The 14,798-nt window shown below is 40.0% G+C and overlaps 2 protein-coding genes across 12 annotated transcripts in view; one reads left to right on the plus strand and one right to left on the minus strand.

Moving 5' to 3' along the window:
* The window catches only part of LOC105471445 (uncharacterized), a 99,988-nt gene that overhangs the window by 37,635 nt on the left and 47,555 nt on the right, over positions 1-14,798 (plus strand). The window lies entirely within an intron of this gene.
* LOC105471446 (caldesmon 1) overlaps positions 1-14,798 on the minus strand; it is a 236,598-nt gene that overhangs the window by 24,638 nt on the left and 197,162 nt on the right. For 8 of the 11 annotated variants that reach the window (XR_011621946.1, XR_011621948.1, XR_011621949.1 and 5 more), the window contains 3 exons: positions 12,381-13,512; positions 10,679-10,756; positions 5,191-5,336 (listed from right to left, as the gene is read on the minus strand). Coding sequence is in view for 4 of the 11 variants with exons in the window: in XM_071094470.1 (XP_070950571.1) it covers positions 5,191-5,336; positions 10,679-10,756; positions 12,381-13,512 (1,356 nt within the window). In the remaining 7 variants the exon portion in view is untranslated. The remainder of the gene's footprint in view (positions 1-5,190; positions 5,337-10,678; positions 10,757-12,380; positions 13,513-14,798) is intronic. The other 3 variants (XM_071094471.1, XM_071094472.1, XR_011621951.1) reach the window with 2 other exon arrangements.

Here is a 14,798-nt window from a genome sequence, read left to right on the forward strand (position 1 = left end):
ACAGTATAAATATTAGTTGTTATTAGAAAGGAAGGCATGTAGTGCAAAACGTTACTTGTGAATGAGTTCAAAAGTCTCCTAGTGGCCTTACTAGTCCTTTCCCATAAGTTACTGGTTAACTTGGGTCTGCCTAGAGTAATGGATCAGGAGGGAAGACACAAAGGTTCAGGCACTGCAAATGGGAAAAAGTGGCTGAACTAAGCAGAGGCACTGAAGTAAATCCATCTATCCACAACTTTGTCTTGAGCTTGACTCTAGCAGCTGATCTCTGGCAGATGAAATTACCCATTGCCTCTTGATTGAGAGCTAAACACAGTGATTTATGTCTATTCTTACAGAGCTGCTCCAGGAAAGTCCTTCATGACTGCATTAACCTATGGCTGCAATTTGTCTATTTTCTATGCTCTTTGACCCCAACACAACTGGAATACTCCTTATACAGACTTAAAATTATGAAATTAGCTTGGTATGACATGGTTATTACTTACATGTCATTCTTTATGCTTTCTAAACCCTTTTCATATCCACTACTTCATTTAACAGTCACAATAACTGGGAAGATGTCAGGTTAGGTTTATTATCCCCATCTTACAAACAAGGAAATCACAGGTAAGAGAGAGAATAATATACTCAAACTTTTGGTAGCTAGAAAGCAGTTGAGCCATGATCAGATTCTAATGCTTATCTCTTAGTTGTACTCTTCTTGTCACTATAATTATACCTGAAATTAAATATGTTTTGTTATGAAACAATGAATAAACTGAAATAGAACATGTTAGCCTATCTCTCCACCTCTCACCTCAAACCTTGAGGATAGAGTCTCAGAGAAACCTTTCCAAACTCTGTCTCTAGAGTTTCTACAGTCTAGGTCTAGCTACCTTCCGTGCCTGAGCAGAAGCAATGCTTCATCAGATAGAACAGCTTATAAAACAGAAAGAAAATGGGTACGTTTTTATATTAATAAGAATTAAAATGGAAATTATGTTGAATTTTATTTTGTGATTAAGGAGGATACACAGGGACTGCATTGCAGAACTGGGAACATGTTAAGACTTAAGACAGAATGCTATCCCAAGAGTCCTTATGGTAAAATTTTATTTCAGAACCGGTATTTTTAGTATTTTACACATCTATAAAAGGATGGAGACATATCATTAGCACCTACTGTGACCCTGAGTTTCTTTAATAAATTTGTTATATGATACAGTTAGAACACTGATAATTTTAAAACATGCTGATACTCAAAGTAGGACTTCAGTGGAATACAGCATTTTCACTAACACGGAATTCACCTAAGTTGGATTTGCCTGGGGCTTCACTAAGCAGAATTTAGTGGCTTAATTTAGGCTTAAAGGCCCTTGTTATAAGTAGTCTTTAAGAGGCAGAGATACAGCTTTGCCATTTAAATACTTATTAGCAAGTAGTAAGGTCATTCTTAACTAGATGTGAACGTAGATATCCTATTCCTGACATTTTTGTCTAAGAAACAAAAGAATTACCACACCGTAATATCACGTACTACATTTAAAGAATGGCACAGTATTTCTAGCTGTGGAACAAGAGAAAGAATAAAACAAGAAATGGTCTCAAGAAATACACTGTGCAATATTGATTTTATAATATATATGTATATTATGTATCATGCTTTTTAAACACTGAAGTAGTTCTGAATATACTGTGTCCTCCAGAATAATAATTTTCAAGCTGCAGACCGGAAAGTCAATTTAGTAGTTTGTAATCAACATTTAAAAAAAAAGAAACAGAAAATATCGGAGTGCACTGCATAGAGCAAAAGAAACTACCGTTTCTTGACACACTTGTTTCAGTTATGAAAACATATACAGGCGTGTACTGGGTCATTATGTAAAATTTATTTCTTACTAAGGGCTTAGGTTAAAAAATTTAGAACTAACTTTGGGAGGCCGAGACGGGCGGATCGCGAGGTCAGGAGATCAAGACCATCCTGGCTAACCTGGTGAAACCCCGTCTCTACTAAAAAAAAATGCAAAAAACTAGGCGGGCGTGGTGGCGGGCGCCTGTAGTCCCAGCTACTCGGGAGGCTGAGGCAGGAGAAAGGCATAAACCTGGGAGGCGGAGCTTGCAGTGAGCTGAGATCCGGCCACTGCACTCCAGCCTGGGCGACAGAGCGAGACTCCGTCTCAAAAAAAAAAAAAAAAAAAATTTAGAACTATTGGCCTAGGCTCTTGTCGGTTACAAGTAACTTTTATTTTGAACTCAAACAAGGTTAAAGGGTCCCTCAAAACCTTGTCATCAAAGGCTCTTTCAGGCTCCTCTAGGTTCACAGGCCTGTGACTTCTCTCTCAGTCAATTTAGGGTCTTTCCTTTCAAAAATGAGTTTGCTCTCTCTTTGTGTTCATCATATTACTGTACAGGAACTGAACCGGCAAAACACATGCCTATGGAAACATCTATGGATTCCACTAGGTGTCGCTCCAGTCTTCATTTTGGACAGTCAATATGTCCGTCATTAAGGACTGGCTGAATAAGTAATAATACATCCATCCAGTGGAATCTAGTATCATTAATTATAGGCTTATATTTATTGGCATAGAAAGCAAGCTATGATACATTCTTATGCACAGTGCAAGAATCAATGTAAAATTGTAAGTATACTCACACACATGTATATACTACGTATAAATAAACACAGGTATGCGTTTATCTTGAATAGTATACACATAGATAAATATCTGGAAAAAGTGTTACTGGTGGTTATCTTTGGGTGGTGGTGAGTGCTTATTTTTATTCTTCTATTTTCTGAGCGTTTTTATAATGAGTACTTTTTTTTCTATAATCGGGAAAAAATCTTTTAATTCCCACCTTCAAAAATAAAAAATCAAAAAACCCTTCATTTTGCACTTTCTATAAAACCCTTGGTAATAATTTGCATCACTATATCCTGCTCATTGAATTGAGATTTTTATGTCATGTTTTAGAGAAAACAAGTGAGTTACAAGAAAACGCAAATATCAAAGGGAATAGTAATTAAATCAAACATAAGCAGCTATGCTCAAAATAAGAGCAAAAGTTTTGTTCACACCACCTCTGCCTATGCGCACGACCTCAGCATTAGGGTACCACTTAAGGTGGAAATCTCTTCCATAAAGTTCTTTCTCCTGCGCCGTCCTTGGCTTCTTTAGGTGTAAGTCAAGATGAGTATTAGGCCTTTGACCATTAAGAACACAGCTTGTTTTCAGTTAAGCTGGTACGTACCAAACTTATCTAAATAGAGGCTGATACTCTCTTCCTCTCTTCTCATTTTATATGTATATGGAGCAAAACTGTACTTCTCTGCTTCAGTCAGCATGAACTTCTAATTGAAACTAAAACTCACATATGTTGGTGGCTAAATAAAAATAAATAATATGGTAGCAGCTTGTTCCTAGGTATTTTTTTTTTCCTGTCCAAAATAGAAAAATTAAGGCCAGAGTCACATGTAAGGGTTCTTAGCACTTAACTTATCACCATCCCTTGTGACTTTTCCTCCCTTCAAATTACCCAGCTTTTTGGATTTCTACACAATAGGCATATTAATTATTAACTTGAGCTTTGACTGAAGCTTGTTGGCAAGTATGCTAATTGTTAAACAGTACTGACAGATTTTTTTCAATGTTATTTCTCTTAACAAAAAACTTACACCTTAAAAGAACCTTATGCTTACAAGACGTATTTTAAACTATTAATTAAAAAATTATAATATTAGGTAATATTCATTGAATACTTTTCATGAACCTAACACTATTCTAGGGCATTAAAACATTAAACTACAGGCACTTCAGCAAGTTTTAGACTCAACTTACCAACCTGAATCAACTTGCTTTGTAGATTTTCTATGGATGTTCAATAAACTTAATTTTCACATCTATTCTCTTGGCAATCCCAAGTAATATCTATAGATTCTACCTTTCTTACACCTTCATTATTTTATTTAGATCTTTTACATACACCTTTTCTTCTGTGTGCTTTAGGTTCTCCTTTAGATAAACATGGGTAGGTTTCTGCTCAAATTTATGTATAGAAAAATTGTTTTGGGGCAACTGTATTTATCCACCTTAGCCTCTTGGATGAGATTGAAATGTCCATCACTAGTAGCTCCGCCTGCTTTTGAATATTACAAAGGCTTTGGTGTGAGGAGCATGTCAAATTTCTCCCTCATACCTGCCTGATGACTTTCTTATTTGAAGTGTTCAGAAAAACAGGGTCTCTAGGCAAGGCTGCAGCCAAGGAACAAGCCCAGGGAAATCCACATTGCAGGAACCCAAGACTCTTCTCCAGCACATCTGGCACAGCAACCAGTGACGTAACAGAGGTTGGAATTCGGCCCCAGTGGTTGGAGGGAGTGTTTTGTGGGGAAGGAGCACAGGAATCACGTAGCCAGCCCGGTGTCTGCACCTCAAGTTCTTCTACAAAACTGGCAGAGAGCTCTCAGGATTCGACTGTATTTAGAAATGAGGATTTACCTGAATATACTGGTCTCATCTGTCTGATAATCAGTTGCCCAGATTTTCAGTTTGATGGGGTAGGGGGTTATGTTGAGGGGAAAGCTCAAGCTATACAAGAGAGTTTTTCCAAACTGTATAAAATAGAGCAGTCTGTCCATACCCTCTCACTCCCTCTTAGAGACTTCCAATGCAAATGAGCATGAAGGGCCTTCAAAGTCATGTGGTAAAGAAATCTGATGAATTTAGCTTAATTCAATGTTTCCCAAGTATTTCACCACAAAACAATCTTAGTCTTACGCAGTATTTATTTACAACCTTTAGAAAACGCATTCTTGAAAATGGTACTGAGAAAGGTCTCTTAGGAAGGTGGTCAGACCATATAGAGATTCATTGAATGATATGAATCCCAGTCATAATGTTTTCTAATACACTCATCTCACAAAAGGTCAGTGAACAAAAACATGGATGCCAAGCATGATCTGCCTTTCAAAATAATAGGAAAAGCAGACTAAGCCCTGTCTGAGCGGTGACTGCTGGTCTTCTGTTAGTGATATGAGAACTGGACCTGCTGACTGAGTATCTCTAAGACAATGGCTAATGACCTCACAACAAAAGCATGCTGCCTGTTTAGCACGTTTCTGTCTGGAAGCACAGGATGGGAAGACTGACATTTTAAAATTTTTTTGCATGTGAACACAGTTACTATTAACTAGTTGCTACTTCTTACCTGAAAGTATTCTCAGTATGTTTAAGTTTGTGGGTCATGAATTCTCCATTCTGCGACTTAACTTCTGTAAATCCCTTCTTTCGATCCATGAAGCTCTTAACTTCTTCTTTGGGTTCTTTGTCCTTTTTAATCTTTTCATCTTTGATCTAACCAACAGTACATATCAGGAAGAAACAGAACAAGAAAAATCTTATTAGGTCTTGGTTGGTGTCATCAAATAAGACCCAAAATTGTTAGGAAGGCAGAAAACTCAGAAAGAAACCACTCAGATGTGGTAGAGTTGGAATCAGGTGAAATTCTTAGAGAATGAGCTATGGTCCTTTAGCCTGTGAACAAACACCTTTACCACAATTTTAAGAAGGTAAGATGATCCCTGATCTCACTGGGGTTTTTATTTTCAAGAGCAGTGGTAGTACTATTGTTTGGAAACCATTACGTTGTGGGAACTTCATGTAAAAGTAGGTGTTTGCAGTTCCCACTGGGAAGAGCAATTATTAGGGTGGCTTTGAGGGAAGAATGACCACGTTGCTTAGACAGGTTTCTTCCTGGATGGAGAGAGAATCTGTGAGAAAGACACAAATGTGAAAGGAAGAAAAGGAAACCTTCCAGTTTAGCTAGATCTGCCAGGCCAGTTCTGGCAAAGACCAGTATGTTAATCAACTGAGTAAATTATGTCCCAAGGACGGGACACTTACTAACCCTATCTTTAGCAGGAGGATCCAAAGATATGTGGGGTCTGTGAGAACATGTCTGTAGTCATCTAAACCATTAAAGTTAGAATGGAATAGGAAAAATTCCAGGGTTTACCTTGATTTCCATTGTCAATAAAAATTTAGTTCTCTGGAAGTAGTTTTGTGGTTGTGGTGGGAGACATAGGAAGATGATATATGGAGGGCAGGTGTTAGCTTTCATATTTTGTGGATTTTGTGTTTCTTACAGTAAATGAGACAGATTATTTAAAAGTAAAATGAATTTACATAGCTTTTTTGGGGGAAGGGGTAAAGGAATTCAAATTACTTCACTTATATCATCTCATCCATTCTTAAAAGATGCGTGTGAAAACAGGTGAGGTGCATTCACAATGGTTCTTTTCAAGACAGTTACAAAGCACGAGCATTCTAAAGAAACCCACAGAGGAAGGGTAGGCCGTAAGAACTCAGGATGTTAGGTGCTAGGAGGTTCTATCCTGACCTGATCACTCACCTCTTCTCACCTATTCTTCAGATACCCTGTGAAGATTTACTTCTAAAGTGCTTTTTTTTTTTTTTTTTTGTTAGAGACAGAGTCTTGCTCTGTTGCCCAGGCTGGAGTGCAGTGGTGTGATCTCAGCTCGTTGCAACCTCCGCCTCCCAGGTTCAAGGGATTCTCCCGCGTCACATCATGAGTAGCTGGGATTACAGGCATGCAACACCACACCCAGCTAATTTTTGTACTTTTTAGTAGAGAACGGGTTTCACCATGTTGGCCAGGCTGATCTCAAACTCCTGACCTCAAGTGATCGATCCGCCTCAGCCTCCCAAAGTGCTGGGATTACAGGTGTGAGCCACCGCACTTGGCCTAAAGTGCATGTTTTACAAAGCAGAGCACTGTTTTTTGCTCTTTATTGATACGTTTTAAGTCATTTGTCGTCTTTGGGTATTATCTGATTAATTACTAGGGATTCACTACTATGCTGTCCTAGTTAGTTAAGACTTCAATCTTTCACCATGGGGTATATACCTAGGATGTCCCTCGGACACGCTGAAAATGGGGGCTGTACTTTGCCATTCTCTCCAAGAGCTTTGTCTGTAAATCAAGAAACCTGACTTTTGGCTCCAGTGCTGACAACAAAGTAGTTGTGTTACTTAGACAAATCACCTGACTGCTCTGGGATGCTGGTACCACAAACGTGAAAAAATGTGGTTGCACCAGAGGATTCCTTCTGAATTTTTCATCCTGTCATTTCCCTCTTGGCTCCTCATGGGTCATGAGAGGCTACAGAAAAAAGGAACAAGCTCATAGCTTGAATGACAGCTTCACTGTGGCTCCCTGATGGCTGTCCTTCCCCAAGAATACATCAGTATTCATTGGACAGGAAGGAGGAAACAAAATATATTCTCATTTTGGCCTACCATTGTTAGACTTAGCCCCAAAATCCAGACATTGGAGTTTATGTTCTGGTTAAGAATTATCTGTGGCTCCAAATGTGAGGGAAACCCATTTTAGGGATAACCATGAAACAAATTCTGAGTAGGAGCTCACAGTCTGTGGAGCACTATGCATGGAGACATTCCCTTTTAACTCGTTTCTCCTATGTTGCAGTCAGAAAAATTTCCATTCTCCCCAAATGTATTATATCTGATTTACTGGTCCCAAAAGTGTTTAAAGTAGATTTGTAAGACGATATATGTCTAACAGAAAAAAAATTCCCCTGTTTTTCAAGCTCTGCCTTTATTGGCAAAGGCTACAGTGGATGGCAGGCTTATATTCTTTATGGAAAACCTTAGAAACATTGTCAATGTAATAATGATGATTTGAGTTCAACTGAAAATTATTTTCTCTTTCTGGGAAATGAATAAATAAAGTAATTTCATAGAGCCTTTACATTTTTTTTAGATGTTATGGCAGATTTAACCAAACTCATGGGATTCTGAGCCCTCTGGGAAAGGCATTAGATCTTATAGGTCAGAATGTTACCATGGAGAACATCTGTGCTGAAGGATTAATAGGTAGCCGCGTATCCTAAAAGAGTTTGTGTGCTTCATACACAGATAACATTAGCATACTCAAAAGAAAGGCTCTGGCCAAATGTGATCATTTGGGTTTTGGAAATCTAGATACTTGGGATATCCAGTGGAATAACACATGGGGATGAGGTGGGGGATGGGAATTCAAGTGACAGGCCCCTGTGCCAGAGAGACACTCAGAAAGTCAAGTGAGCAAGGACTGAGATGTGTCTCGAGCATATTTTGCATTATTTGGTTCCAGAATAGCAACAAGAGCTGGGTGTAGCTACTGTTTCCTCAGGCTGGGTGTAACGTGCTTTTGCTAGCTTCAGAAGCCCCAAATCCTTTCCTGGGTTCAATTTCTATAACATGGACGTCTTCTAGACTCCTCACTACTGAAAGTTTGGTTCACGGACAACATGGACCTCATGGAATCAGATTCTGCATTTAAGACTCCCAGGTGATTTGCATGCGCACCAATATTTGGGAAGGGTTAATCCGCATGACACAAACATCACTTTCAATACCTCAGGAGCCGCTCTGCTAGAAACTGTTTTCCTGTTAGAAGCCAGAAAAGAAATAAAATAGCTCCTGCATGAAGAACTAAAAAGAGACTTTTTATAATTGGAGAAGAGAGAAAAAAAGCTAAATTAAGTTTCAATGTTGGTGATCGTCTGCAACTCATTGCCACAGTTAAACTGCAGTGGAGAAAGACGGGTTTTATTTTGTGTGTTTTTTAAGACATTGGAGTGATTTCTGGAAATGTTTTCTCTAAGAAGGCTCACGTGATGTTTGTGTTTACTTGTGGTTGCCCTATCCTATGCTGCATAAATCCTTGAAAGGAAAGGTTTTAGTTAGTTGCTTTCTTTTTTTTTTTTGAACAAAAAGGAAAAAAAAAATAGGAAGAGGTTGTTTAAAATGGCTGAATAATGTAAACATGATTTAAAGCTGTCTACATAAAGGAACAACACAACTAGCTGGAAAGGGGAAAACCTAGTCTTTCGACCAGCAGGTTATGTACACAATGTTAAAAAAGGAACATAGATTGGATTTGTTTTCTTTCTTTTTCTTTTTTTTAACCAGTTTGAGTAGCTTATCTGGCCTTGTGTCAAAAACAGGCCAAATGTTTTGGAACTGGCTGGAATGTGCTGAGGGGCAACTGGGGAAAAGGGCAGGGCTCAGTCATTCCTGGGAGTATCTGATTGACACCAAGGATGCTGTTGAACTGGGGCCTTATCTGAAAAGAGACAAAAGGATCATCCGAGTGGCAACTGATGGGCCCTTCTAGTTCTCAGACACTCTACATAGGTACAGAAAGCTTTGGTCAGTAAAAACAAATCCCATTTTAGTGAACTGAATGAAATTTTAAATACAGACTCCAGTGTTTTCTACAGCCTCCCTTCCCCCACGTGTTTAATTACTGAGTCATCATTTCATGCCCACTTCTTTCTTCTATAAAGACATTCACCAAGAAACACTACAAGAACCCATGTGGGACATATTTCTGAGTTTAGTTCTGAGGTAACTTTCATTTTTCTTTTTTGTAAATGAATTTGTAGGCATTTGGTCACTAAATGAAAAGTGTTTCCCAACATGTTCAGTGAATGATTTCCTTGACTGCCTCATGAGAGCTAAATGCAGTTTTCCTATTATTGGCATTTACACTTTCTCCTTCCTTTATATGGCCTGTGCTCATATTCAATTTTCAATTCCAAACCACCGCAACTTCTGTTAGAAACAGAGGAACATACATCTTAACAGAAATGTAATATGTAATGTGAACTGGGGGTTTTCATTTTTCACGTGAAATTGACAAAACATATTTAAGAAAATAATCCACCCCCTATTTAATCTGGTCACCTGTTTTCTAAATATGTATTTCTGTTTAAGATTTTTAGCTTTCTTAATAGATGCCATGATAGGCACAGAAATGTAGCAACAGTCCATGTGGGTTGGAGCTTGTTGGCCACAAATCACCTCACCAGTCTCTTGGTGAAGAACTTCGGGTCTTCCTACTTCTAATAATTCAGTTTCACCACATTCTAGTAAATATTGTGAACTTATTCGATATAGTCACAATTTTTAAGATTATTTGGGGCAAACACAGCACCAGAGTTGAAATGCAATCAGGTGTTCTGATGTGGTGTTCTGACTACTGTCAAATCCCGTGCCATTCTATCTGTAGAGCTCCTTGTTCACTTACCTACAGTCAAACACCCTGGCACCTGCTCCTGTGTGTGCCTCAGAAATGCAATGCAGAACATTTGGCCAAACTTTTCTTTTTGAAAACCAAATATCATCTTCAGTTCATCAAATTTTCTACTGAGATGTGTATGGGTGTTTTTCCTTTGAAAAGTTAAAGCATTAATCAAGGCCAGTTGGAAATATTTCATGATTGAAATGAAAGTAGAATGGCTCAAGGAAAAAAAAATTAGCATTCAGAAGACTAGAAAGCAGGATAAATTGATTCCAGCAGTGTTTTTCAAGTCTTTTTGATGGTGTCCCACAGAAAAAAAGACAATTTACATGACAATGCAATACTTACTACCTACAGTGCCCTATGATGCTTTCTATCCATTTCATTTTTTAAAAAATGCTGACTGATACATTTAATTAATTTTGAGACACTCTAAGCTGATCTTACTATTTAATGGATTGTGAGTCATGGCTTGAAATACACTGGATATGGGGTTACAATTTTGAGATCATCAGACCTGAGATATCTTGGAACACTGACTGCTTTTTCTGTTGCTTTACGATCATTACTTCTCAATCATATTTACCTCCTCTTTTTTGAAGGTAGGCTTGTCTTCTTGGAGCTTTTCTCTTTTAGCTTGCACTTTAGCTCCCTTCTCTTCTCCCTTTTTATTTTCAAGAATGGTAAGGTCATACAAGTAAAAGAAGCCCTTTCTAGTTTACAAGAGTGACAGGGTGCTCAGATCGCTTTGCATGTGCTGCATGGGATGGCTTCTCTTCTGCCGTCTCAGCGCTCACAGCACAGTGGTTCTAAACAGCAAGGTGGGCTATTTTCCCACCCCAACATCTTCTCGTGTGCCTGCCATTGCGCTTACTGAAATCTAGCATGATGTGGCACTCCTCGTGTGTTTACAAACCTCGTGTGTGGTTTGGTGCACTTTGCTCATGATCTCAATTGTAGCTTTGTTCATGAGCCTCTTATACAGAAGCAGGAGTTAAAGACACCTTCAGTGCAATGCAGGCTTAGTGACAGAGAATTTGCTCTGGAAAGGTGAATGTGAAAGCATCTCCTTTTTTCTTTTTTTAGGGTTGGTGGTGGTGTGGTGGTGGTGGTGATTAGGTACAGTGCTTTTAATGCAGCCTTGCAGACAGAAAAAAATCTTTCTCAAAGCTTACAAACATTTCCCCCCTACTATTTCCACCCTTCCTCAGGCCACAAGAATTTGTGTCACCCAGATAATAAAGAAGCATGTATGCTCTTAATTACCAGTCAGTTATACATTGATACTACCCTAAATTAATGGCTTTCTGCAAGTCTACATTAAGCTGAGGTCTACATGTTGGCAAATCAGGGTTTTGATTTTTTTTTAAGGAAAGGTTCCAACCAGTTCCTTTCCCCTCTTTATTACCAGTTAATTTCCAGGTATTTGTTTTTGCCTTCTTTTTTTCTTTCTTTCTTTCTTTTTTTTTTTTGTTTTTGTTGTTGAGATGGAGTCTCGCCCTGTTGCCCAGGCTGGGGTGCAGTGGCACAATCTTGGCTCACTGCAACCTCTGCCTCCCGGTTTCAAGTGATTCTCCTGCCTCAGCCTCCTGAGTAGCTGGGATTACAGGCACATGCCACCACACCCAGCTAATTTTGTATTTTTAGTAGAGACAGGGTTGCACCATGTTGGCCAAGATGGTCTTGATCTCCTGACCTCATGATCCGCCCTCCTCAGCCTCCCAAAGTGCTGGGATTACAGGCGTGAGCCACCGCGCCCAGCCTGTTTTTGCCTTCTTAAGATGAAATGTCTGACCATTATTATTCATGTCTATTTCCCACCCCAGCTCTTATCATTTTTTTAATTCAACATCAAACCCATGAGTGAGGTAAGGAGTTAAGGGCCTCTTGCCTCATGCAGACCTATGGATAGAGGAAAGATAATTAAAAGAATGAGTTTAGATGCAGGTGCAGAATCAGAAGCCAACACACCACCACCACATTTATCATCTTTGGATTAATTCGGTTTTTTTGGTATTCATAACAATCAAGCACAGAGCAATCAATTTCTCTCTGTCTTTTGGACAGCCAAATTTACTGGCTGTCCCAGTAAAGTTGGTTGATTGAATATTCAGCCATCAATCAATTGCCGCATGCTTGTGTATTGCTATGGCCTGAAAAAATGAACAGCTTGCCAAATGATCAAGCATGTGAGCTATATGCATGTGGCCTCAGTCCCAAATCAGATGTGCATTACATTTCTCACAAGTCACAGGCATCACACATTTGGTGCAAAATGTTTACTGTACCTGTTTCTTTAGGACAGCTGTCTGAAGTTTATCTTCTTGCGCTTTCTTTTCATTTACCCATTTCCCTTCTATTTTCTGTTCTACCTTTTCCCCTTTTATCTTTGTCTCTTGCATGGCACGTTTTTTCTCTTCTAGCTGCTTGTTACGTTTCTGCTCTTCTATCTTAGCCTTCTCTTCCTCCTCTGCCCTGGCCCTTTGCCTCTCCTCTGCTGCCCTTTTCTCTTCCTCCTTTATCCTCTGCCTCTCCTCTGCTGCTCTTTTCTCTTCCTCTTTTATCCTCTGCCTCTCCTCTGCTGCCCTTTTCTCTTCCTCCTTTATCCTCTGCCTCTCTTCTGCTGCCCTTTTCTCTTCCTCCTTTATCCTCTGCCTCTCCTCTGCTGCCCTTTTCTCTTCCTCCCTAATCCTTTCCCTCTCCTCTGCCTCTCTCCTTTCTCTTTCTTGGGCAGCTGCTTTTTCTTCTGCTTCAATTCTTGCTCGTTCATCTGCTATCTTTTTATCTTGCTCGGCTTTAATTCTTTCTCTTTCTTCTGCTTCCAACCTTACCCTCTCTGCCTCAGCTCTTTCCTTGTCTTCCTCTTCCATCTTTTCATGATGGGGAATCTCATCTGAACCTTGTTCCCTCTCCTCCTCTTGTTTAGGCTCTTCGGAACTGATTTGCCCATTTTTTAATGACATTACCACTGTTTCCTCCTGGCTTTCAGTTGTTTTCTCTTCCACCATCACCTCTACCTGATTTTCTCCAATGCTCCCTTGCTTTGGCTTCTCTTCTTCCTCCTCCTCCTTTTCCTTGTCTTCTTTCTTGTTTTCTTCAGCATCCCTCCAATCATTCTTCTGGTAGGACTTGGTGACTGTTTCTGTTTCCTCTATCTCGTATCTTTCTTGGCGACTTTCACGTTTTTCTTCCTTCTCGGCAGTTTCGTTTTCTGCTGTGTCATTTTGCATTCTTTTGCTTGGGAGCGACAGACTTGCATCTGTTACTGTTGGGTCGAACTCCTTCTGCCGCTCCAGAGCCTCTTGAAGGCGTTTTTGGCGTCTTTCCTCTCGCCGAGCCAGGCGCTCCAGGAACGCGGCCTCATCATCCCCTTCCACTTGAGTGTTTGTGGTGGTTGTCTTGGCCTCCTCGTCAGGCACACTGTACAACAGAAAGAACAACACCAAAGACAGCTTGCTCATTCATCAGTCAGCAGCATTCATACAGCCTGTGCCACCCAGGACTACAGCAGATGCCAGTAGTGCCAAGCCTGCCCATGTCCCCAGTACGTTACCATTTTAGTACATGCCTGCCTGGCTTTCAGCTGACAGCATGTGCAAGCCTTTCTCTGGCACTGGAGTCTACTCCCCATGCCAGAAGTGCTTTAGGTATTAATGTCCCCTGGGAGCAGTTTTCAAACAAAAATTGATGAGCCTTAAGTGTTTAGATACCTCAGCACCCCTCACTTTTTGAGTTGGAAAACTCCAAGGTGTGTGTTCCACACTGGACCTCAGAGTTTCCCCGTGGAGTGAAGCTCCAGATACCCAGTGGTGATGTGCTTGGTCATGCAACCTTTATTTGGTGGCCTTCCCTTTTCTGTCTCACCTTCCCACACCCCCACCAGCGTTTCTAGCATCACCTTACAAATAAATGACTTGTAGTCAAATCTTTGTTTCTGGACTTGCTACTTGGGGAATTCAAACTTAAGGATCAAACTGAAATAATAAGTGAATTCCTTCGATGTCATGTAGTATTCTCACATGTCACCAAGTCATCTAGAATTCCTGATCTGGATTGAAGGCTCCCAAGGTACTTTGAGAGGAAGAAACTGTACATTACAGTGTTGAGATTCCACACTCATGCCAATGACCCCAGTGGAAGAGACATCTAAGTGTCCCTTACAATTCCTGCTCCTCCTTCCATAGTCGGGGGGAGTGATCACCACTCAAGGATTAAATTTGCACCATCTCCTTTCTTTGCGCCTAGGCGGGGCCAGGTGACCAATAACTGCCAATGAAATGTAAACAAAGTACCCAACCAAGGCAATGAACAAACAGAGGTGCACTCCCTGTCTTCTCTATCTCTGTCTGTTGGTAGATCAGTAAGCGCCAAGCCCTAGGGATTGAGAACCACAAGAGAAAAGAAGACAGGTGGCTGGTTCCACCAACTAGACAGAAATATGCATAATGGTAAGTGTTACTGCACTAAACTTACAATTTGGAGGTACTAATCTTTATCGCAGCCAGCATTACCCTAGCTAATGTATACACAATCTACCTTCTTTGTCAAGACTTCCATGAATAAAGGGTTTCTTGTCCATCTTTTCTACAGTGGAAAAAGGGCAGTTAAATTTGACATTTATTTTTAAAAGGAAAAAAAATCTCCAAAAGTTAAACTGCTGTCCATCACCTCCCTCACTATTGCAGGATGCGGGACACTGTCCAAGC

Source organism: Macaca nemestrina, chromosome 4 (assembly GCF_043159975.1).
Source record: "Macaca nemestrina isolate mMacNem1 chromosome 4, mMacNem.hap1, whole genome shotgun sequence".
NCBI classification, from domain to species: domain Eukaryota; kingdom Metazoa; phylum Chordata; class Mammalia; order Primates; family Cercopithecidae; genus Macaca; species Macaca nemestrina.